Genomic DNA, 26,541 nt, shown 5'->3' with positions numbered 1-26,541 from the left:
AGTTCCAAAGTTATTGGAGAGCAACTATCTAATTATGTTATTTTTTAATATTAAGTTATAGGCATTTGGACAATATTTTGTTGAATATTGAAAAAGATGAGTATTTTGTTAAAATAACGGATTAGATTGTAAAGCAAGTAATTACATAATTTTTTAATATTAACTTCGGATAGATTGGAATTTGTTTTGGAAAAAATTATAAAAAAGAAAATCTTATTGGGAGGGTTTAGGTTCGTAACTTGGAGCCGGAATAGACCCTAGAAAGCGGGTCAGCGTAAAGATTGCTTAAACACCGACCGACGCGACCCTAGACAATACCTGCAACAGACGTCAACACTTTCTGTGCTGAGAGAGTAGAAAGAAAGCACTGGTATCTCTTTTCTCTCTCTCACAGAAAATCTTATTGAAAACAATGGCGGTAGGCGACGGCCGTACTTTGACAGCTGATGACTTAGTAGAAAAGTCGCCGCACGATAAGCGTCTCTACAGATACATGCAACTCCCTAATGGCCTCTGTGCTCTTCTAGTTCACGATCCTGATATTTACCCCGATGGACTTCCAGAACATTCCGAAAGCGAAAACAACGAGTCCGAAGAAGACGAAGGAAGTGAAGACGAAGATGAAGAAGAAACAGAAGATAGCGATTTTGACGAAGAAGAAACTGACGGCGCTGATGAAGAAGATAGTGAAGTTAAGGACAAAGGGAGTAAAGGTGCTTCACAGAAAAAGGTCTGTTTCTTTTAATTCTAATCGACTATTGATTAGGTATATGTTGCTATTCAATTTTTTTTTTTTTTTTTAAATTCTCAGTTTATTTGGTGGCATTTTGCAGGCAGCAGCTGCAATGTGTGTGAGAATGGGCAGTTTTGTTGATCCTTATGATGCTCAGGGTCTTGCACATTTTCTTGGTTAGTTTTGCATATTATTATTATATTATTAAATTACTTTGTGTTCATAGTTCGTGTGGTGGTAATGCAAATCATTATTGATTGAAAACCCCTAGAGAAGCTCATTGATTATATTGTTCATCAAGAGTACAAGTTGTTGACTCTTGCTTGAACGTTATGTAAAAAACACTAGGCAATTTCTTTCCATCTACCTAAGCATAAAATTACCCGGTACCCTGTGCTGGGAGGTAGCAGGTATCTTGTTGCATAGTCAAAGTGCACGCAAGCTGGCGAGGACACCATTGCCGTAAATTAAAAAAAAAGAAGCTTGGACATCTACTTAGTTGATCATAAATTAGGATGGTTTTTTAATAGTACTTGACTAAGCTAATGGTTTCTCTAATCATTTATGGGAGAGGAGTGGAGTGTTGAATGGATAGCAAGCACGACAAGTCTTTTAACTGTCAAAGGAAGTGAAAAGGGAAAACTGAATGCTTTTTACTAACGTGGTCTCGTGGGTAAAGACGATTGAGGCATAGTGAACAAACCAGATGTAATAGTTCTCTCGTATTAGTTTGTTTTATTTGTTGTTATGACTTGTGGAAATATTGGAAATGGCAGACCTACTTCTTGTTGGACAAGCATGTGGAGACCTTACATAGTGGGTGGAGAGAGTCTAATTTTTATGTGCTGAGAATGGCAAAGTAAAGGAGTGATTTCAACAACCTAAATAATGAACCGAGAGCTGCTTGGCTAGCTATTATGCAGTGAGAATAGTTGGAGGAGAAGTAAAGAAAGAGAAATAGCAGATTGAGAGTTCTTTGATGTCATTTGTGATTTGTACACTAACGCAGATTGACGAGATTTTATTCAATTGATTGTTTTTGAAAATTGAGATGTTATTCCATCGAGAAGATGAGCTTAGCTGACATGCATAACTTTTATGATGATTTGCAATATGATTCCAAATCGAGATTTATGAACAATAGCAACTTCTGTAGGGATGTTTAGCCCTTGTTAGAATTGCAAAGAACTAAAGCAAGGTTAATTCATAATTGGTCAAGAATCAACTCAAGGGTCCAGTCTCCGATTGAGTTCTTTATGCTCTAATCACACTAGACTCGGTGCATATTACTGTGATCTCGGCTCATATGCACCCAATAAGCCAATTCTTAGTGTTCCTTTTTTAGTGTTCTTTTTGCCGAGGGTCTTCCGAAACAGCCTCTCTACCTCCACAAGGTAGGTGTAAGGTCTGCGTACACACTACCCTCTCTAGACCCCACTTGTAGGATTATATTAGGTATGTTGTTTTTTTAGTGTTTCTCTTTTTACATTTCATATGTATGCAATTACCAGGTTGATACTTTCATTGATTGCACCAAGAAGGTGCCAATCTGTACAGCAGAAAAGGACTATCTCTTACCTTAAACATGTAGGGAGTCCAAAAAGTTTATAAAATATTTTACGTTTTGGTTTTACTGCATGTTACACCCAAGGGCCAGTAATATAGCAATTGCAAGACCCTATATTTCATTACTATTGTTCTATGCCTGTTTTAAAAAAGCTCTGTTGTTTCTTTCCTGCCACAATGACCAAAAAATGCTGAAATGGACAGTGTTCCATGTGTATTACCGTAGTTGTTTCCTTATCTTCTGCGACCTCCTGCTCTGTACTGCTGATTTCAGTTATGCTGGAGCCACCCATTACACCCCAAATACATTTAGAACAAGGTCCATACTTCCCATGAATATGAATAATGCAAAAGTAGGTGTGCAGGGGATTCACTGTCAGATTCGCGCAAAAAACCTCTGCTGCACAGTTTGATGCCCCTCCTAACTTTCAAACTCGGCTTATGCTCCTTTACCATTGCTTTTTGAATTATATAGTTCAGCTTGAATATTACCGAACCTTGTCTGGAAATCAAAGTTTGAACTCCTCATTTTCTTGGCTTGACATTTTTACACTTGTAACTTCTTTAACGCCAGACATCCACTACTGGCTTCAGCTCTCAGCGGAGCATAATCATATTAAAGCTACATTGTTAGAATTATATATCACATGCCACTTGGTTTAGGACCTATAAGAGGTTTAGTTCACAATTATTTGAATAAATGAGTCCATATAAAAATTCAAATAAATTATTGATAATTTAAAGTATTGATTGCCCTTAATTTGTTCGTTTTCGAGTGATGTGACTTGTACCAAGTCCCGAAGGGACTCCTTACTTAGGCAGATTGATCTCCTTTTTTCTTTTTTGGGAGAATCGTGCATCTCGAATGATGCTATATAATCATATCAATCAGATAGTTTTCTTTGGCTAATGTGATAAAACACTAGGCACCATAATTGCAAAGATCTGAAAAGCTGCTGGGGTTGAAGCCGTGAATACTACTTCTTGGCTTTTTACTTAAAGGATACCTCTTTCCATTTCCAAAAAAATTGCTGCAAGATGTCCAATTCATGGATGAACTTTTAACATATTGCTTAATCATCAAATGGAAGTTTGGTTTATGATCGTGATGATTGAGCTCATGAGACACTTAAGCAAAAATATGATTGTGTTGATGAAAAGTAGAGTAGGATTTTTTGTTTGGGGGATAGGAGAGAAGGAAAAGGATGGAATGTCAAAAGATTTCCTTCTTACGTGGTTCATTTGGATGAAAACACTTCTATTTTTTGTCATCGAGAAATCTCTGAGGGCCAGCACCCCCACGGTTCGAAATTTAGCCGATAATTGGCCTGTCCTCTATACTCTACCCTTTTCCCCCTAGCAATTACTAATTGAATGTGAGGCGATACAGGTTTTCCTTTCTTCCCTACCTTCTTTTTTTGTTTTTCTTCTTCTTAAACCACATTAGTAAACAAATATTCTTATTTCTATCTGCAATTTCCTTTTTTTTATCTTCTTTTCCTCCTATCCAAACCAATTAATATTAAAATTCAACTTTCTCATTCACCAGTGCCAATAATGCTGGAGACCATATCGCACAACTGACTTTGGCAATTTATATTTTGATATAATGCATCTTGACCCTCAAGTAATTCTTCATATTTCTTATGCATTCAGAACACATGCTATTCATGGGAAGCACTGAATTTCCAGATGAAAATGAGGTATGTTGTTCTATTCTTGCTTCTGGATATGTTTGTTGTATCCTTTACTGGGTTATTGCTCAATCTCACTGAAATTGTCATCCTTTCTTCCCATTTACGTTTTCTTTGCAATTTCTCATATCTCATGCTAATTTTAAAGCATTAAGAAATATGACTCCATGGTGCAGAGGAATGAAGTGCCAATTCTCAAGTCAGTTTGAGAATGTGGATCTCTGTTTTGACTCTTTTCGTTGCTAGTATGACAGTTACTTGTCCAAGCGTGGAGGATGTTCAAATGCATACACAGAAACAGAACACACCTGCTACCATTTTGAAGTTAAGAAGGATTGCCTTAAGGGTGCCCTGAGAAGGTAAAATGCGTGTTTTACATCTCATTTTAAGTTTATGAGCCTCTAACATTAGTTAATTATGTAAGTTATCTGACGAAACTAGTCTCGTCTGGAGCATCTTTTTTCTTTTTATGTCTTTGCAACTTCCTATATGTTAAAGTAAAAATTACTGCTAAACCCAAAACTTAGAGAAGTTCCTTTTTTTTTTCCCATGTCCTTTTGAACAATAGGCCCTATTATGTCCTGACATAATGGCATCTGACAGTCATGTGCGGTGCATCATTCTTACCACACCCCAGAAAGTTGATGCTATTTGCATATGGCTGTGTGTCTGGCGCAGTACAAGGAAAGATGCTGCAGGGTGCACAAAAAAGCAGCAGATGCCTGATACGAGTCAAAATATGATTTTTCATTGAAGCTTAAGCTGGAATTATATTGTCTGTAAAGATTATACATTTCTAGCACATGATCTTTCTTAATCCCCTGATAATAGTTCAAACACAGACAAGTGAAGTTATTCTATCATGGTATGGTTTTCTTCTACATGGTCGTTTGTTGCTGTTAACTTCTTTTGGATCGTACTGGTGCAATGTGGACATTTGGAACTTGACCAATACTCTGTCCCAAAAGTTCGACTTTCTCCGATTCGTCCCTTGTGGAAATACTTGGGAGTTACTCTTAATAGGAAAACTTTGACCTTGATTTGCCATTTAAATAGCTACTCTACTTTTTTCACAGAAGAAGTAGTTGTTTCAGTACTTTCCACATAACCCTGATATAATCTTTTGTTTCTGATTGGTCAAGTATATTTAATTTAAACTTAAATCTTGAATGGAGGGAGTACATTAAGTAGCCTTTTCTTCTTCCTCTCTTAACTTCATCTTTGAAGGTGAAGATGCTTATCACCCCCACCCCCCTCAATCAAAACGAAGCAACGTGAAAGGTTGTTATTCTTACTCTCACTATGTTTCCTTCTCAGGTTTTCCCAGTTTTTCGTTTCACCTTTGGTTAAAGCTGAAGCCATGGAGCGGGAGGTACAAGCTGTGGACTCAGGTGTGCAATACTATAATTTTGTTAATCTCATCAACCGACACATCTTACCAACTGAAATGCTGTTATTTGACTCTTGGGATACAGAATTTAATCAGGTCTTACAAAATGATTCCTGCCGCCTGCAACAACTACAGTGCCATACATCTACGCCTGGCCATCCCTTTAACCGGTTCTTTTGGGGTAAGTTTACGACATCAAAACCATCGCTATTTTTCTTTTCCCTTTGGATGTAATATTAATTGTCTTTTCATGATCTTCTCATGACTTTGTGAAGGGAATAAAAAGAGCCTTGCTGATGCAGTGGAGAGAGGAGTGAATTTGAGGGAACAAATTCTACAACTATACCATGACAACTATCGTGGTGGATCCATGAAACTGGTTATTATAGGGGGAGGTAATTTTTTGCGATTCAGAATAGTAAAGTCAATAAGTTATGATTATATGTTTTTAGGCTAAAACCCGCTTCGACAAGGATTTTGTTGTTAGATGACGAGTTTGAGTCAGAGAGTATTAATCACTGTACAAAACTGGTCTCAATACACATACTGGCCACATTAGTGTGGATAATCTCCACTCTGGATGCTGTTAAATTCTATTTTAAAATCTTCCATTAATATGTTTCTGATATGCTTTATTTTAGCTTGTCCCACATATAGTTATGGAGTAGCTACATAACTTTTCAGTGCAAGTTGTTATGTGCTAATTTTAACATTTCTGAATATTGCAGAGTCCTTAGATCTCCTTGAAAGTTGGGTTCTTGAATTATTTAGCAGTGTCAAGAAAGGTCCTCTGGTAAATCCAGACGGAAGAACTGAACTTCCGATTTGGAGAGTTGGCAAACTTTATTGGTTAGAGGCAGTTAAAGATGTTCATATCCTTGATTTATCATGGACGTTGCCTTCTCTCCGGAAAGGGTACTTGAAGAAAGCTGAAGATTATCTGGCTCATCTCCTTGGCCATGGTAAGTTTTATCAGTCGTTCTTTTGGCTTCATATCAAGGATACAGTCGTTCTTTTGGCTTCATATCAAGGATATACTGCACTGCACCTTGTTATAATTATTGCATATTGGCTTGCTTTTCTCTTCTCTTTATTTTATTGTTTTCAGACTGCAAATTCTGTTAGCTTTTTGCTTGCAGTTGGTTGACTGACTGTCATGTGCTCAAGTGCGGTCAACCAGCATCATAATTTGATAAATGATACATTAGTAAGACATCATCCTGGGCTAAGAAAACACTATCATATAAATATAACGCTGCATGAAGCTGATGCTATTTGTAATTGTAACTATTGATACCAGCACCACCTTGGTGCTGATGATATACCGTTACCTTTCTCAATAAAATTTATGTCATATTCATCGTTTGAGTTCTTTTTGGCTGGTGACCTTAAAGTCACTAAGATATTTATCCTGTATTATTGTTGACAAGAGTGGGTTGCTCTAGTGGTGAGCACCCTCCACTTCCAACCAAGAGGTTGTGAGTTCGAGTCATCCCAAGAGCAAGGTGGGGAGTTCATGGAGGGAGGGAGCCGAGGGTCTATCGGAAACAGCCTCTCTACCCCAGGATAGGGGTAAGGTCTGCGTACACACTACCTTCCCCAGACCCCACTAGTGGGATTATACCGGGTTGTTGTTGTTGTTGTAGTATTGTTATCACACTTGGATTCACTGGCACATATTTCGTTTGATGATTTTGTGGCTGGGAAATTCAAATTATGTACTTGTACAAGTGTGCTTTTACTTAGTCAAAGTGGTATCCACATTTTATTGAGATCTGACCATTGAGAAAATTATAATATTTCAGAAGGAAAAGGTTCCTTGCTCTTCTCCCTAAAAGCTAGAGGCTGGGTAACATCAATTTCTGCTGGTGTTGGTGATGAAGGAATGCATCGCTCCTCATTCGCATACATATTTGGCATGTCAATACATCTAACTGATTCTGGCTTGGAAAAGGTTGTTTACTTTGCCTCACCTATTTTTCTAATCATTACTCTATATTGAACAGTGTAGTCAATTGGCAAACTTCTCATAATCACTGATGCTTATAGAGATTTTAGGATAAATTATGTGGAAAGACACAATTTAATGTTGTTGATAGACAGAAGTATCTTCAGTTCATAATATTAGATCCTTAGTAGTTGTTAGATAGTTATGTAAATAACCCTAGTCCCACATGGAATAAGAGTAGCATATATATATTGTGTATAGTTATAAATAGGGTTATTGTAAAACACTTAATAAAATATCAACAATATATTTTTCTCCCGTGTTTTCCCACATGGTATCAGAGCATCGGTGAGAAAAGTTCATTGTGTCATTCCAGCGACATCCGGGAAGAAAGAACTCAGTCACCGCACAATTTTCCAGTGGCATAAGTGACTGTTTGCGTCAAAGTCACTATTTATCAGTGTTGTGCACAAATCAACACTGTCACAAGGTCCGCCGTAGTCCCGCGACCAAACCCCATAAAACCCATTGGGAAAATCCTACCCATGCGCCCTCACGCGCCGGACAAACATGAAATTTTTCGGCGAGCTCTGTGCACGCGCCGGGTGCATAAGACCTGTTCCAGCAAGTTTCCGACAAAATTCCTTCAGGACAGTTTACTGGCATAGTGATTCCGAGTCCACCAGTACTATTTCCTACATATTCCGACAACATTGGAATTTTCCGGCGAGCTACAGTGTTTTCTGTGCGTGAACAATATTTTCCCAGATATTTCTTCAGTTTTCCCGTAGGAGTTACTGATATCCACTATTTCAAGTGAAGAACTTGGTTTCCAGAGGTCGTCTTTCCCTTTCCAACTCCATCTAACTAAGAGTAAAGAAAAGTCTCCCATTCATCTTCCTTTTTAACTCCAGCTCCACCACGTACAACTTCACCACCTATAGCTCCAGTTTCATCACCTAGTCCAGTTCAACCTTCTGCAACTCCATCACTCTTGGCTTATCATTGTCGTCCACGTCCAGCATCAGGCCCAATTGATTCACATCCTGCACTTGACCGTGCTCTTACTGCAGACTTGTCTCCTCCCAGTCCATCGATTGCACTTCAGAAAGGTCTATGGTCCACACTTAATCCTAATCTCCATTATGTTGGTTTAAGCTATCATCGTCTGTCATCACCTCATTATGCGTTTGTATCATCTTTGTCCTCTTTCCCATCCCTAAGTCTACATAGGTCGTCTTTCCCTTTCCAACTCCATCTAACTAAGAGTAAAGAAAAGTCTCCCATTCATCTTCCTTTTTAACTCCAGCTCCACCACGTACAACTTCACCACATATAACTCCAGTTTCATCACCTAGTCCAGTTCAACCTTCGGCAACTCCACCACTCCTGACTTATCATCGTCGTCCACATCCAGCATCAGGCCCAACTGATTCACATCCTGCACTTGACCGTGCTCTTACTGCAGAATTGTCTCCTCCTAGTCCACCGATTGCACTTCAGAAATGTCTATGGTTCACACTTAATCCTAATCCCCATTATGTTGGTTTAAGTTATCATCGTCTGTCATCACCTCGTTATGCGTTTGTATCATCTTTGTCCTCTCTCCCATCCCTAAGTCTACAGTAAAACACTGTCTCATCCAAGATGGTGACATGCTATGATTGACAAGATGTCTGCTTTACATATGGGTGGTACTTGGGAGCTTGTTTTTCTTACTTAAGGTAAATCTACTGTTGGTTGTCGTTGAGTGTATGCAGTCAAAGTTGGTCCAGATGGCCAGGTTGATTGACTTAAGGCTCGTCTTGTTGCCAAAGGGTATACTCATATATTTGGGCTCGATTACAGTGATACTTTCTCTGCCGTGGCTTAAATAGCATCAGTCTGCCTTTTTCTGTCCATGGATGCTGTTCGCCGTTGGCCTCTCTATCAGTTGGACATTAAGAATGCTTTTCTTAACGATGACCTTGAGGATGAGGTTTCTAATGAGCAACCACATGGTTTTTTTGCTTATGGGGAGTCTAGTGGCCTTGTATGTCGGTTGTGCCGGTCAATCTATGGTCTAAAACAGTCTCCTCGATCCTGGTTTGGTAAGTTCAGCACAATTATTCAGGAGTTTGGCATGACTCGTAGTGAAGCTGATCACTTACCGGCATTCAGCTTCAAATCTCTGTATTTATCTGTTGGTTTATGTTGACGATAAAGTAAGTTGAAGTAATATCTCTTTCAGCACTTTCAGACTAAGGATATGGGTAGATTAAAGTATTTTCTAGGTATTGAGATTGCTCAGTCTAGCTCAGGCATTATGATCTCACAAATTATGATCTCATAACGGAAGTATGCCTTAGACATTCATGAGGAGACAAGAATGCTAGGCTGTAGATCCGTTGACATTCCTATGGATCCGAATTCTAAACTTCTGTCAGGACAGGGGGAGCCGCTTAGCGATCCTACACGATATAGGCGGTTGGTTGGTAAATTAAATTACCTCACAGTGACTAGACCTGGCATTTTCTTTTCTGTGAGTGTTGTGAGTCGTTTATGGATTCTCCTTGTGATAGTCATTGGGATGCAGTTGTTCGCATTCTTTGGTTTAGAAAATTAGCTCCGGGCAAAGGATTATTGTTTGAATATCGAGGCCATAAGCAAATTGTTGGATACTCAGATGTTGATTGGGCATAATCACCTTCTGATAGACATTCTACGTCTGGATATTATATTTTAGTAGGAGGTAATTTGGTGTCTTGGAAGAGCAAGAAATAGAATGTGGTTGCTCGGTCTAGTGCAGAAGCAGAATATCGAGCAATGGCTATAGCAACATGTGAGCTAGTTTGGATCAAACATTTGCTCAAGGAGTTGAAATTTGGTGAGATCAGCAAGATGGAACTTGTGTGTGATAATCAAGCTGCTCTTTGTATTGCATCAAATTCGGTGTTCCATGAGAGAACTAAACACATTGAGATTGACTGTCACTTCGTTAGAGAAAAGATACTCTCGGGAGATATTGATCAACTTGCAGATATTTTCACCAAGTCCCTCATTGGTTTTCGTATTAGTTACATATGTAACAAGCTCGGTACATGTGATTTGTATGCACCAGCTTGAGAGGGGGAGTGTTAGATAGTTATGTAAATAACCCTAGTCCCACATGGAATAAGAGTAGAATATATATTGTGTATAGTTATAAATAGGGCTACTGTAAAACACTTAATTGAATATCAATAATATATTTTTCTTCCGTGCTTTCTCGCAGTGGCTTAAATCTCGCTTAAACGAGAAAACGAACATTTAGGTACCGGATCCATAAAATCCGTAAGAGGGAAATTATAGCTTTTTGATTAACAACAATGCCAATATCTCAATCCTAAGCTAGTTGGAGTCAGCAATATAAGTCCGCGCTAAACGTGGCTTCATTGAGACCCCTAACAATCTAATGTTTGAAGATTTGGGTTCTCTAGCATTAGAAATTCATTACATTTTCTTTTGGCTTACAAATTTCTACCATGACTAAAAGACTCTTAACGAACTAAACCTTAATTAGAACTAGTTGATATCACGCTATTTTGCGCTTGTTCTTCGTGGACTCCAAGGCTCCATGTAATTTTATGTTTACCTCTTCTTCTTTTAATACCTTCAATTACCACGGTTTCAAACTCACAGGCCGGTGCTTTTGGAGATCGATGTAGAATATGACCGTACGATCTCAAGCTACCTTCTCTCTCACTTTTCTTTTGGGGATAATGGTGGTGTCCAGACCATTTTGCGCGCACCTCAACTAATCCACTAGGTACCTGCTACAAGCACAAGTACAATGCACATCTCCCACCAAAGATTAGGCAGATGATAAAAAATCATTTAGTGTTTTTTTCCTGCTAGGATTTGGATCCTAGTTCCAGGGCGTTTATTCCCACTTTAGATACAACAACAAAAAACCCAGTGTAATCCCATAAATAGGGTCTGGGGAGGGTAGTGTGTACGCATACTTTATCCCTACCTTATAGAGATAGAGAGGATGTTAAAAAATAAACAATCTTAATCATTTAATATTCAGTTCTTAATACACATCTTAATATTCATCCTTGCTATAAATAAGTATATCATCAAAATAAACGACGACAAATTTTCCACTTTAGATAGTTTATCATTTTATCCTATGTGTGCTACTTGTACCTTCTACCGTATGTGATCATTTCTCATCTTGTGTAAGCTTGTCTGACCGCACATCCATCTTTAATATTTGCATTCTTGCGACACTCATTTAGTGTGTGGATACGTTAGACCTTATAGGCTTAACATTCGCTCTTCAATGAAACTTATATCTTTTCATCAAAAAAAGAAAAAGAAAAAGAAAAAGAAAGGGAAAAAACCATTGGCTCTCTTATAACTATTTTGTTCTATTACATAAGGGGATAGAGGAAGGGGCAAGCAGAAAGGGGACAGTAAGAATTGAACCCACACTTATTTTGTAGGAAATTCTCACAGGTACCACTAAACTATAAACCTTCCCGAGTTAAATGAGGTTGAATCGATACTCTTTCAGATGCCTGAAACTGTAGCTTTCTCATCATCTCCATTAATTTTAGTAACCTACAACTATATCTTTAGGAGTGCATAATCATCTATATTTGGCTTGATTGGTGGCAAGATGCCTGAAACTGTAGCTTTCTCATCATCTCCTATAATTTTAGTAACCTACAACTATATCTTTAGGAGTGCATAATCATCTATATTTGGCTTGATTGGTGGCTTTAATATGTAAATATTTCTTTTATACAGATCTTTGAGATCATTGGCTTTGTCTATCAATACCTCAAGCTCCTACGTCAAAATTCTCCTCAAGAGTGGATATTCAAGGAACTCCAAGATACTGCAAATGTGGAATTTAGATACGCGGAGGAGCAACCTCAAGATGATTATGCTGCAGAACTTGCAGGTTATCTACCTTTCCTTGTGTATTTTCTGAGTCTCTTTCTGCTCTCTATAATATTGAAATTGACAGTTGGTTAATTCAAACTGTTGCATGCTGCTAAATCTATTCTTTTTTTCTTTTAAATAATTTTTTTTCCTTCAAAATATGTGTTCTAAGCAGTAAGCACTCTCATATAGTGTTCTCACCAACTCAAAGGATCCATTAAATAGCACAAGAGAAATGTTTCCTAGAATATCTTACTTCTGGAAAGGAAACTTCAGCAAAGAAAGTTTACTTATAAAAAGACATTAGCAAAGAAATTTAGGAGATTTTTAAAAATATACAGCTCAAAACAACACTTTGTACCCATGTCGCCGCATATTTCTTTGTTGCCCGGGCTCTTCAAAAATGTTGTCGGGTGTGGTCAGATCTTCTAAAAATAGTGTATCTTTGGAGGATCCGACACGGGTGAGGCAACGATTTTGGCGAGTTCGCAACATAGCGTATTTTCGTTTACATAAGCATAACCGGCATTTTTTTGCAACAGTGTTTATACACCCTTATACATTATTATACTGTATTTACACATTTAAATAATGTATCTACCTTGTATAAAAGTGTAACCAATAAAAACAACATTGTATAAAGTGTATGAAATTGTATAAAAGTGTATAACACGTTGCTAGCTGCATAGATGAACTTCTTCTTCGAGTTCAGTGGCAATTCTTGTTCAAAATCAGTGTATAAAAAAAAGGCGGCCCAGTGCACTAAGCTTCTGCTATGCCCGGGGTCTGGAGAAGGGCCGGACCACAGGGGTCTATTGTACGCAGACTTATCTGCATTTCTGCAAGAGGCTGTTTATACGGCTTGAACCCGTGACCTCATGGTCACATGGCAGCAACTTTACCAGTTACGCCACGGCTCCCCTTCCTCAAAATCAGTCTAAATCTCCTTGAAAGGACTTGAAATTTTGTAGACAACCTCGTTAGACTATTTTCAACATGTCTAAACAACACCCGCTCGAAATTTCACACAAAAATCGGTTTTGAAATTCAATCCCACTTCTTCAAGCTTGTTCAACAATGGTTGGTTACTTTTCAATCTGATTTTCACCTCCCAAATCTTACAAGATCAATACTCTAACATTGATTTGAGCTCCAAACACAAGAACAAATCGAGTTTTTCAACTAACAATCAATAGGACTCACAATTTTCAGATTCAACTTTGAAGATATGGACTAAAAGATTTTAACAACGGAGATTCCAAGACTTCCCCTCCTAATCCGAATGCAAAAACACGGATGAATTCGATGCTTGTCTAGATTTTTCCAGATTTGTGTGGCGGTTAGAGAGGGGAAAAGAGAGGACATAGAAAAAGCAATCTGATCTTTTACAAATTGTATACAAAGTGGGTTATATCGGGTAATGTTGGATGAAATGATGATCTATTAACACGTGCATCGACGTAGGGTGTACAAATCTCAAGAAATTTTAGGATAACATGAGGTAAGCAGTTGAAGGTGAGGGGTATGGAGCAACCGTTTAAGCACAATTGGTTAGCCGAAAACTTTACTTTGAATATTTCTTTTGTGACAAGGAGAAGCCTCCTTCGTTTCCCGTAGCCCATAGGGTTCAAGAAGAAATGGAGATTAGCTTTGAACTCTTTCCTTTAGAATTCTACCTTGACTAAAAGAGATACACAAGTATGAGTGCATGCTACTAGCAGGAGGATGGAATAATCAAGGTTCGAGCAAGCAAGGCCAAACACGATAGTTATCTCAGAAAAAAAAAAGAGTATGCTCACCCTTTTGATGGGGGTTGCAGAGTAGTTAGTTGTTTGCAACAAACTTTTTATTTTATCTGTGGGAAATTGTTCAGAATCTCTTTCATCCTTTTCCTTCTTTATATAGTAGGGTGTGATGTGTAACATCGGAAGTTATCTATATCTCAATCATATTTCTCGTATCTGCTAATATAGTTTCTTTGTTGCAGAGGGTTTGCTTGTTTATCCTCCCAAGCATGTCATTTATGGTGACTATGCATATGATCTTTGGGATCCCGAGTTTATAAAGTATGTTTTAGATTTCTTCAGGCCCGAGAACATGAGAGTTGACATTGTAACGAAGTCTTTTCAGAAGTCAGATGGTAACTTCCACAACTCATTTTTCTAAGTACTTCAAGTTTAAAGTAGCATGTTTGTCCTGTAAAAGATGACTTTGGTACCGAATTCTGTTAATCAAGAAAAAGTGTAGATATGGGGTTTAAAAAGGTGTCTGGTGATACTTTCTTCAGGTTATAGCTTAGAGTATCGATTCAATTGACTGGAAGAAGGATTTGCCTGGAATTTGTTGTGATTTGAGCTCTTTTGTGTAATTTCCATTAGTTTATTTTATGTAATGATAATGCGGGATATGCATTGATATGAAAAACTGCAACTAAAACAGTGCATGTAAAGCATTCAAAAGAGGAGGTGGGGGAATAATAAAGAAGAGTTCAAATGAAATTGAAAAGCTCATCAGCTCCTTGATCAAAAGGTTTCTTAACCCAAGAGGATAATCTAAATGGATATCATGCTGTAAATGGTAAAGATTCTTTTTTCAAAAAATCCTCTATATCTTTTATTCGGTAGAACCCCAGTCAGGCAAATCAAACTGTCTTCAAAGCTCTGCTCTTCAAGGCTTATGATGTTAGGTTCTATGCCATAAAAAGATGGTAGAACATTAAAAAGATGATTAGCTGATCCTTCCTCTTTCTTACAAAGATTCAGTTTTTTATTTTGTTTTATTTTTGATAAGTATCAGTTTGCTAATCTGAATCCTCCGAATTGAAGATTATACCAAAGTCAAATTATCCCAGTATATGCTGTCCGTATCAGAATTTGAACCTCAGAGCTGTACTACTTTTCCAAATATGTTTCCAAGAAAATGTATCATTAGACTGGCTCCAAGATATGAAATTTGCATTACTGGATTTGATAGAGAAGATGCAACAAGTTGGGCTTCTGCAGATAACTGATCCACTTCCCCGCCCTACATATCGTATTCAGATAAAGTTTGCAAGTAAAACTTCACTTCATGTGCAACAATGTGATCTTTGGTGAAAGCACTTGTTCTCTTATTGAGTTTTGTATCTGATATTATATATCTATCCTGTACTGCTGATGCATGCATTAGACACATTTAATTTTTAGTCGAATGAGCAGAACTCCAGAGGCACCTCAGCTAGCAAGCCATTTTGTTTCTGGGACACAGCTTCATGTTCATACCCGTTCTCCTTTCCATTCCTTCCTCCTCCCCATTTTGAAAAAAAGAAAGCCATAATGTATAGACTGAATTGTCTCTTTTATTCTTTCTGGGTTTGCCCCTTTTCTTTGTGGTTCTTAATGTCCTCCTTTCTCTCTCAGATGTTCAGCAGGAACCATGGTTTGGGTCACGATATGCGGAGGAAGATATTCCATCTTTTCTGTTTGAATTGTGGAAGGACCCTTCAGAAATTAGTATCTGCTTACATTTGCCTGCGAAGAATGAGTTTATTCCATCTGATTTTTCAATACGTGCTGAGAAGGCTAACTGTGATTCGAAAAACACTAAACCACGATGCATACTAGAGGAACCGCTGATGAAGCTCTGGTACAAGCTGGATAAGACATTTAAGCTTCCTCGTGCCAATACATATTTCCGTATCACACTAAGAGGGGGTTACGGTAATTTGAAGAATGCCTTGTTGACTGAATTATTTATTCACCTTCTAAAAGACGAGCTGAATGAGATTATATATCAGGTTATTTACTTGATTGTTCCCTTCTACAAATATGAACAGCTTCTAAATTGCTCAATTACATAAGAACTACTAAGAGCAGATGTAATACCATCAAATTTCTCTTAATAGTGGTATTTTTAGTTTTTGAATTACTAATATTCCTTCGTGGTATTTGGCTGTTGTTGCATCTAAATGCAGGCTAGCGTGGCTAAATTGGAAACTTCTGTTTCTCTATATGGTGACAAGTTGGAACTTAAGGTCTATGGCTTCAATGATAAGCTTCCGGTTCTTTTATCGAAGGTTTTGGCAATGACAAAATCATTTTTGCCCAGGGATGATCGCTTCATGGTATATGCGAATGCTTTGAAAATGCTTCTTTTGATTTATGTTTTCTTCAATTTTGCTTGTTCTTTTGCTTGGATCTTATGTTTCTCGTCATTTATTGTTGCTGTTATTTGAGAATATGGGGGACAGAAATAAAAAGCGATGTGGCAAAAGGATTTTCCTGAAATTCACTTCAATTACTGAATTTTTGCGTCCCTGTTTACGCATCAGAAACAAAACGAAATGATGTTTTTCTTGTGGGTATAGTTGAAGGAAGAAAATGTGGAAATGTTTCCATTTCTTCAATACTCTATTCTTGAGTAGTGAAAGGATGGCTCTTTGATGATCCTCGGCTCTTTCATTTTTAACTTGCTCGTTCACTCTCCTCTTAGTGAATGTTTCAATTTTTGAATATGTGTAAAGGTAGCGTTTGGAAACTGTGTCCAGATTGTTGTTATGTTTTCCCTAACTTTTCTAATGAAGGGGTGTCTTTGGGGAGTTCCTACAAAGGCTTTTCTCCTGATCCATGCAAACTTAGCAAAAAATCGGGCTCAATGAAAGAAAAAAGATCTTTATAGGCGATACCAATTAATTGGGATTAAGCTTTAGTCATGTTAGTATGTTTTTGGTTCAATATTTCTAGGAATCTTTTAGTGTTAGAGATTTATATGCCTGTAAAACATATTGAGACTGTAGTACCTTTTATTTTTAATTTCAAATTTATTTATATAGTATTGGACGAAGATGTGCTTAAATGGAGCATTGTGGACAGAGAGGATGCATATAGCTAACCCTAACTTGCTTGGGAATGAGGCGTAGTAGTAATAGTAGTAGTAGTAGTAGTAGTAGTAGTAGTTGTATAGCTTTAGTTGTAGCCTAAGTTATTGTGGACAGTAAGGTACATGTTGAATGGGCTTCTATGTTTAAAGCCCGTCTTTGTTGCTGAAGATCTTTCTGGCTTCTTTGCAACGGTAACTGTTTATCATCTTTAGCATAAGCTAAATGTGTTGCATGCTTGAGCATACATTCTCTGTCTGTGATAATGATTTTGCTCTAAATGAGATTTAGGTGTTTTATTTCTTGGCTTCTTGCAATAAGGGTGAAATTTGACAGGTTATCAAGGAAGATATGGAAAGAACTTTGAAGAACACTAACATGAAACCATTGAATCATTCATCATACCTGCGATTGCAAGTCTTGTGTCAGAGCTTCTGGAACGTGGAAGAGAAGTTGTTCTTGTTAAATGACTTGACTCTCGCTGAGCTGAAAGCTTTCATTCCAGAGCTTCTTTCCCAGGTATGCCAGTTAAAGTTTAATATCTTTAAGTGATCTGTAAATTGTAATTGACTTATTGACAGTTATATGTGAAGGCCTTGACCTTTTTCAGAGCCTTATTTTTTTTAATGATGTTATTAGTGAATGGTTGTGTATATATGCAATAGTTGAAGGCGAAGGCACGCTGTCTGGTCTTAGACTAAGCAAAACTGCAAAAGATAGGATAATGGTTTTGGTATCATGTTTCTTGGCTAATTATTGCCTCAAAATGACTCACAATGGATAAATGAGCTGAGAAATAATACTCAAGGTTACTTACCAAAATATATGACTGAATGTACTATTTATTGCAAATTCTAATGAAGACCAACAGATTTAACCAGTTACATCGATGCAACAGTTTTTAGCATTTTACCATGCAACTACTGATCGACGCTTTGATTGGTTCCCTGTTGTTGCTTGCTACTCCTTTAGCTCTTTGTTACTGAATTCTGTTGGCAAGGAACATTACCAGTTATGTATTTCTAGGTTATTGATATTTACAAGGGACATATCTGGTAACTGGAGGATCCACAAGCTGGAAATGAAATCAGGAGATTGGCAAACCTTTGGTCTTTTGGGATTCTTTCAGCTATGAAGATGAGAGGTCTATGGAGTTTATGAGAAAAATAAAAATCACATGCAGAATGCTAAATCTAAAGAAGGCCCTCTGCTAAGGCTGGGGTATGACATTAAGTACGGTAGCTGCATGTTTGCTAGAATCGATAAGGATGTCCAGTAAATGGACGAGAAATATTACAAATACTTTGAGTCTGGCAGAAAATGATAATCCACCTTTAGTCTGACTATTTATTGGCTGATGCGGGGTTGTACACAGGTTGCACTTCACACTAAATGTCATAAAAATGAAGAGTCTAGAGGGCAAATCATTTGTCACTAACCTCTCTATTTTTGCAGCTGTATATTGAGGGCCTTTGTCATGGCAATTTGCTGGAGGAAGAAGCACTAAACATATCAAACATTTTTAGAAGTAATTTCTCTGCACAACCGCTACCATCTGAGATGAGGCATAAAGAGTATGTTATGTGTCTTCCAGCCGCCGCTGACCTAGTCAGAGATATCAGAGTAAAAAATAAACTGGAAACAAACTCTGTGGTTGAGGTAATTAAACATGATTTTTTATGCATCTTTCTCTTCTTTTAATTCTCTCTCTCTTTTCTTTTCAGTCTCTTTGGTTCCTCCATAAATCCGATGAATCATGTGATCTATGCTTTTTTTGTCTGCAGCTGTATTTTCAGATTGAACCTGAAGAAGACACTTCCTTGATAAAATTAAAAGCAGTCATAGATCTCTTTGATGAACTTGTGGAGGAGCCACTTTTTAATCAGCTAAGGTATAATGAGACTGTTCTCTCTTGTATGACCACCTGTTGAGGCTTCAATACGTACTGAGATTGCAGGTGTATCATTTGATTCTTCTCCTCCAAACCGTCCTTAAAGTGAGAGAGTAAATTAAATACAACTTTCTTGTGAAAAGTGTTTCGACTCATATTCTGTGAGTCTGACATGCTTTGCCTGGAATTTTCTATAGTTCCTTTGAATCCGTTATACATGCTTTGCCTGGAATTTTCTATAGTTCCTTTGAATCCTGACCCACCTTCCGCCTCTCTGGTCAAGTATTTTCCTTCCACGTATCTTTGATATTTTCCAATGGAACCTTTTCTGGATGTGTTCATATTTCATTACCTCTTATACACTCTGAGTGACTCATCTTCAAGTGTTCTTATGTTATATTAATTTTAGGTTATCTTTTTTATTTTCAGTCGCTTCCTGTATCTTTGAAAACATTTTTTATGTGTGCTTTTATCCTGGTTATGTGTGAACCAGCAAACATGTCCATAATCTGTTTGCAGTTATGGATTTCTACTTTAAGGACTGTCACTTGATTGACTACATTTTCTACTCTGAAATAGGACAAAGGAGCAGCTTGGTTATGTTGTTGACTGTAGTGCACGTGTAACATATCGCATAATGGGGTTCTGTTTCCGTGTTCAGTCATCTGACTATGATCCTGTCTACTTACAAGGGAGGATTGACAACTTCATAGATGGTGTGAAAGAGTTGTTGGTAAGCGTAAACTTTAGTTTTGTTTAGAGTTTCGTGAGTAGCTCTATGCTTTGTTTAACTACTTGCCTCTTCTGCTGCTTTAGGTTTTGTCATAATACCTTTCCGAAAAGTAGAAGATGGTTCATAACACATGTTTTGAAATACCAAAATTGTACATTGTGTTGAGATATGTGTTGCATGGAGTAGGATATTAGTAGCAAGTGCTGCTGTTTGAGGATGTTTTGGAATTAGGAATTCATGTGTGCACAATAAGGATTATGAATTAGAGCGCAGCTAAGATGAACTAAGTTGTATAGGATCTGAAACTTCCTAGGTAGGATTGAATTGTTTAGTTGTTGATCAGAGACTTTGCATATGCCTAATGCTATTCATGACTAGGATATGTCCCAAGGTTATATATTTGAATCTTAATTTACGTTATTCGTTGGGTGCTGGGATGGGATGAATAGGAAGATAGGGTTTCTGATGTTTGCACGGCTGCAATTTGGCGATGTTTAATTTCAAGCACATTATTGAACATTTTTCAATTGACAGGACGGCCTCGATGATAAATCTTTTGAGAGCTACAGAAGTGGGTTGATAGCAAAACTTTTGGAGAAAGATCCATCGCTCGCATATGAAACAAATCGCCTTTGGGGTCAGATTACTGATAAAAGGTATTTGGTCTATGCCATGTTGCACAATGCTGGGTATCTAGATGTCACCTATTAATAACGAAGAGTTTTGGAATGTGATGGTGCATTATTTTTTGCAGTATATCCTAATATTTTAGGTGATTAGTTATATTTTAATCATAGTATAGTTAATGTAAACATCTAGAATCATGTAAAAGCTTTTCAATTCAAAAAATGTTAACACCGATATTTTTTTATTATCTTTTAAGTACGGCGAAATCAAGTTTGCTGGATGCTCCCAGTCACCTTTCCCGAGGTTAACATCTCCTAACTTTTCCAGCTAGCTACACCACCTTCAAAGGGTTTTCGCCGGCAACGTCAAGCGGATTTTCTTTTCTTAGCCGTAATGGATGACAATACGATATATTTATCTGTGGGTTTCAAATCGTATGATATTACCAGGGATGCATCAAGGGCAGAGACATGGTACAACTGGACAGAACGAAGTCGCAACATGATCAAGAGAACTTTTTTCAGCCAAAAGACGATGGAATGGCTATGTTTTGCCGTCAAGGAAGCTTCGAAAACAAAAGGAAACTCAGTTAGACAATGGAAAATCCAAGATCACCTTTCAGAATTTTTCTGTTCGAAAAACTACAACAAGAGACATGGTACAACTGGACAGAACGAAGTCGCAACATGATCAAGAGAACTTTTTTCAGCCAAAAGACGATGGAATGGCTATGTTTTGCCATCAAGGAAGCTTCGAAAACAAAAGGAAACTCAGTTAGACAATGGAAAATCCAAGATCACCTTTCAGAATTTTTCTGTTCGAAAAACTACAACAAATATGGTTGCTACATCAGTATTATTGGCTTGCTAGGCAAGTCTCTGGACAGTAGAAGATCAGCCATTATTATATCAGAATTGGCATTCAATACGGGGTGGATGGACATTGCATTTAAGATCTCAAACTTCATTAATTTTAAAGCCCATAAGGCAGTTACATTTACTCCCAGGAATGCAGTTGAAGGTCTTCTTTACACCGAAACAATCAGAAGAAATAAATGGACTACTAGAGAAATAAACGAAGCCAATATTCAGGAAAAACGTGGTGTCATCAGCTTCTTGGAAGGACTCGACTCTTCTCACAACGAACTCCTTTCCAGGAGTGTGGTGGGTAGTCTACCTTTTGGGATCTCTGACACTCCCCCTCTTTCAGAAATTCGTCAATGGGCTAGTAGCACTTGGAAGCAGTCACACAGAGTCAATATCTATGAGATGGGCTATAATCGCTTCCTCTTCGCTTTCCTTCGAAGAAAATTGCAGAACACATAAGGGAGTCTGGTACTGGAAATTCCACAAGTTTATCCTTCAATGGTGGTCTCCAAATGGCAAAACCTGGATCAGGTTAGTGGACTGCCATTACACCTGTGGTCTCAGAAAGTTTTCAGAGAAGTGGGAGACTTTTGTGGCGGTTGGATTCAGAATGAAGAAGAAACGGAATGGAACTCAGAAATCATCTGAAATGGGCGAGGTTGCTGGTGAAAGGGAATGGAGATCTAATCTCGAAGATGTTTGACATAGAGAATGCAGGGATTATCTTCTTGATTCATACTTGGTGCGAAGCTCCGGTGAGATTCTGTTCCGGCAATGGCAGTTTGGAGAAAGATCTAGGGGGAGGGGCTCAAGACTTCAGCCATGGGATGGGGTTGGTGGGTTGTTCTAACGAAGTACATCCTATGTCTAATGCTATAAAGGTCACACGTGTTCTGGCCCGTGAGGAGGCTGGCCCTACTACTGATCCGTTAATTACAAGGCCTCGGTTCGAATTAAAAAAAGAATTTGGGCCTTGACGTTTTGGCCCTAAGTCTCATGGAGGACAAGTCGACTAAAGGTTTTAAAATTAGACATAATGCCCGACCCACTGGTTGAAGAAATACGTGCTTAACTCTCATTCTCCAACCTTTCTACAAGACGCGACCCACCATACAGAACCAAACCTAGAGAACACGACCATAACATCAGAAGAAGAGAGAAACATAGAAACCCTAAATAATGCAGGCAGCGAGGAAGACAGCATGAATTCTGCCAAAGAAATAGCAAGTTCCTCGATCGACATACAAAACTCTAACAACATGCAAATCATCGTAACATGGGAAGAAATGACCTGGGCAATTGAAGAGGTAGAACCACTGAATATTCAAAACCAAGAAGTTGAGAAGGACCCTGAATTGGACACTCTTATTTGGAGTCACCGGAACATCATCAGACTAAGCAAAGAATTTGGTGTAGGTTTCGAAGGATGTGAAAAGGAGGCTCTACAGTTATTCATGAAGATCGATCATAAGAGGCAAACAAACAAGGGTGACTCATAATTTATGGTGGCATCAACTCCAAAAATAAAAGGTTCCAAAGAGCTCAAAAGTCTGGATATAGGGAGTAACTTTCAGAGCAATGGCACCAGAAGCAGGGGTTTTCCTTATCAATAAAGATCAATGAAAGTCAACATCATATCCTAGAATGTAAGAGGTTTAAACAGGGCAAGGAAGAGAAGAATGATTAAGAGTTGCATCAACACCCGGAAAGCTGATATATATTGCTTTCAAGAATCCAATATAGAAGGAGACATTATGGGAATTGTAAAAGATCTTTGGGCAAACAGATGGGAGAAATTTGCACAATTAGAAGCTTGTAGAACCAGTGGAGGCATCTTAATTATGTGGGATAGCAGGATTTGGGATGGGGAAATCAGCAGCTTGGGATCCTTTTCTATTTGTTGCAAATTCATTGGGAGAACTCAAGATTTCACCTTGGCACTTAACTAGTGTTTATGCCCCAAATGATAGACAGGGAAGAGAAGAGGTTTGGTGGGAAGTTGGTGCAGCTAGGGGCTTGTTCTCTGGCCCTTGGGTCATTTGTGGGGATTTTAACACAGTTCGATTCCCCTCAGAGAAAAGGTTGTACCCGATTCACTAGATCAATGAATGATTTCTCTGAATTCATTAAAGATATGGGCTTGGTGGACTTGCCATTGTTTGGAGGAAGATTCACTTGGAGAAGAGGAGTCAGATATAATACTGCAACTAGACTAGACATATTTTTGATTTCTGAAGACTGGGATAAGGCTTTAGAAACATAAAACAATCAATTCTTCACAGAGTGACTTCTGATCACACCTCACTTTTACTGCAATGTGGGAACGAGGAGCCAATTAAATCTTATTTCAAATTTGAAAATTGGTGGTTGAAGACAGATGTATTCAAAGACAGAGTTAAAGACCGGTGGAACTCAATTACATGTGAAGGAAAACCTTATTACATCCTAGCCTTCAAATTGAAAGCCTTGCAAGACAAACATAGAAATTGGAGCAAAACTATTCAAGGGAACCTGGAGATGCAGAAACTCAGCAAAAGCCACCTCTATTCACTTAATGAGGTAAATGGAATTCAAGAACTGACTAATATCCCGGGAGGGAAGATACGGGAACTGCCTGCTACTTATCTGGGCCTTTGGGTGCCAAGAGCAAGTCAAAGAGGATTTAGAATGAAGTCTCGGAGAAATGTGAAAAGAAGCTTGTCAACCGGAAAAGTCAATACTTATCTTTGGGAGGCGGGCTAATCTTGATTAACAATGCACTTGATGCCTTACCTACTTATATGATATTTTTTTTCCCATCCCTGTTAATGTGGTGAAAACAATAGATGCAATGAGAAGAAGCTTTCTGTGGGAAGGCAATAGTGACAACAACAAAATTCATTTGGTCAAATGAGATACTTCAATAATGAGCAAAAAACAAGGGGGATTAGGAATCAGGAATTTGAGAATACAGAATCAGAGCTTGATGATGAAGTTGGAGATATGCTTCAAATAAAACCTCACTTTGGAAGGAAGTAATCAAAAGGAAATATGGGGTAAAGGAAATTGGACAACCAGGCCAGTGAACAGTCCTTATGGGTAAGCCTTTGGAAGTCTATCAGGAACTTGTGGCCAAAATTCAGAAACAAAGCCAACTTCAGAATAGGTAATGGTCTGAAAACTTCCTTTTTGGGAAGACAACTGGCTTGGCCAAAACACACTAAAGGAGCTATACCCTGACATCTACAACTTGAACCTACAACAATGAGCTATTGTTGTACAGATATGGGCAACTCAAGGTTGGAACCTCGGCTACAGAAGACTACTTAATGACTCGGAAATTGCAAGGATAACAGAATTCTGCAACACATTGAATCAGTTCAAGGGGACAACATTCTCTGAAGATTGTATCTTATGGCAAGGGAACAAGCAAGGAAACTTCACAGTGAAATCTGGTTCCTATCCATGGAAGCTAATTTGGAAAGGCAAAATTCCATTTAAATATGCCTGCTTTACTTGGCTGTTGGCTAAAAAATCAGTTTTGACTTGGGACAATCTCATCGGGAGAGGCTTTCAACTATGCTCCAGATGCTACCTATGTGGTGAAGAAACTAAGACAATCAACCATCTTTTTTTGCACTGTAATCCTACAGAGCAAATATGGAGGATTTTCATTAATCTGAAAGGGATCATGTGGGTAATGCCTAGGGGTATACTGGATGTTCTAAGATGCTTCCCCCTAACCGGAAAGAGAGATGGAAGATTGTCCCACCCTGCATTTGGTGGACAGTTTGGTTAGAGAGAAACCAAAGATGTTTTGAAGACAGAAGAAGCATTATCAAGAAATTGAAAATGCAATGTTTAGTCCTTTTCCACTTTTGGTGTAAACAAGAGTATCCGGAAGATCCAGAATCCATTGTTGAAGTTTTAGGAACCTTATACTACATTAGGGAATCTGGATCTTCCTATCCCACCTTTTGTAAATTTGGGTGACTGTTTTCCCCTTAATGCAGTCAATATATATATATATATATATATATATATATATATATATACACAAAACTTGTTACCTTCTAAAAAAAAAAAGCAGCTTTTCAATTCTTAATGTAGCTTATTATGTTATGAACATGGCAGTACACTGTAAGTTGTAATAATAACGTAGAAGCTTATTATATTTTTGTTAATGGTGATATGCTAGCACAGTTTATAGTTAATATAGTAGTTTATCAAAGAGGTGATTGTACTTTGCTAAACTGTTTTTTTTTTTTTGGGGGGGGGGGGGGGGTTGATTTGTAGACTATATGTATGTATATATTCACATGAAGTATTATAACGTAGTATGCCCTCATAGATGTCACCGCAAACTGGCTCGGAATCAGGTTAATTCAACTCCAAGCAGCTAGCCTTTGTCAAATGAAAATAGAAAAAGAAATAGCTTCAATTTTAGTATGGACCTCATCTCTGTTTCACTGATTTCAGGTACATGTTTGACATGTCTGAGAAGGAAGCAGAGGAGCTGCGGAGCATCCAAAAAAGTGATTTAGTCGAGTGGTACCATACTTATTTAAGACGACCATCCCCCAAGTGCCGGAGACTCTCTGTTCGGGTATGGGGTTGCAACACTGACTGGAAAGATGCGGATTCACCTGTAGCATCTGTGCAGGTCATCAAAGACCTTACTGCCTTCAAGAAGTCAGCCAAGTTCTATCCAAGCCTATGTTGAGAGCTATAAATTCCTATGAACTTCCTGTATCATTAGTTTTGGCTAGTTAATTGTCGTCTTGAGGTCTTTGTTTATTTTTTGAATGTGCGGAAAACTACTCAGGTCTTGATCATAGAATATCTGGAAGACTCATTATTTGGCAAAACTTTCAATAAACCACTGCGTTCATTGATCGATAGGGGTAGAAATTTATACTTGCATATTGTAAGTTATGTAGCTTCAGATTCCATATGGAAACTTGATTTCCATTGGGTTTTCGTATTCATGATCAGCTGTAATTGAAGTGTGGAGATTCCTGCACCTACTATTTTTTAGCGTGTGTTCTTTAGTTTCTTCAGTTGTGACCCTCGCCGTCTTTGTGGCCGCTCTTGTGGGTTAGGTATTTATCTGAAACTTCTTAACCTTTTCCCAGACTTGAGGAAATATGAACATACAAATTTGCCTTGTTCATGCTCGATGTCCTGCCGAGGGTTTGTAACTGCTAATCACATTATTATTCTCACATAGACAGGTGTTTGTGTCACTCATTTTGCTATCAGTAACACTGTTGAGTTGTTTATGAAGTTAGTTGGACAGTAGTATTCATCGAATTAACAATGCTACTTTTACAATTGCTTGGTAC

General features: G+C 38.1%; 1 protein-coding gene across 2 annotated transcripts; it reads left to right on the top strand.

The window, feature by feature from the left end:
- The first annotated feature begins 215 nt into the window (after positions 1 to 215).
- Positions 216 to 26,219, top strand: LOC104090844 (nardilysin-like). 2 transcript variants are annotated; one of them, XM_009596038.4, is made up of 19 exons: positions 216 to 730; positions 834 to 909; positions 3,956 to 4,002; positions 4,248 to 4,352; positions 5,311 to 5,384; positions 5,469 to 5,564; positions 5,659 to 5,778; positions 6,112 to 6,345; positions 7,189 to 7,337; positions 12,108 to 12,264; positions 14,233 to 14,385; positions 15,644 to 16,020; positions 16,198 to 16,347; positions 17,437 to 17,619; positions 18,556 to 18,759; positions 18,885 to 18,991; positions 19,571 to 19,724; positions 20,259 to 20,380; positions 25,676 to 26,219. In XM_009596038.4, the coding sequence occupies exons 2-19, from the start codon at positions 880 to 882 to the stop codon at positions 25,917 to 25,919; spliced, it is 2,706 nt and encodes a 901-aa protein (XP_009594333.1). In that variant the 5' UTR covers positions 216 to 730; positions 834 to 879; the 3' UTR covers positions 25,920 to 26,219. The 2 variants fall into 2 exon arrangements, with proteins under 2 accessions (XP_009594333.1, XP_009594332.1); XM_009596037.4 differs by having other exon boundaries at positions 4,240 to 4,352.
- Positions 26,220 to 26,541: the final 322 nt, after the last annotated feature.

This window comes from Nicotiana tomentosiformis, chromosome 7 (assembly GCF_000390325.3).
Source record: "Nicotiana tomentosiformis chromosome 7, ASM39032v3, whole genome shotgun sequence".
Lineage (NCBI taxonomy): Eukaryota > Viridiplantae > Streptophyta > Magnoliopsida > Solanales > Solanaceae > Nicotiana > Nicotiana tomentosiformis.
The sequence above is the reverse complement of the archived record's forward strand: the minus strand, read 5'-3'. Positions and strand labels throughout refer to the sequence as shown.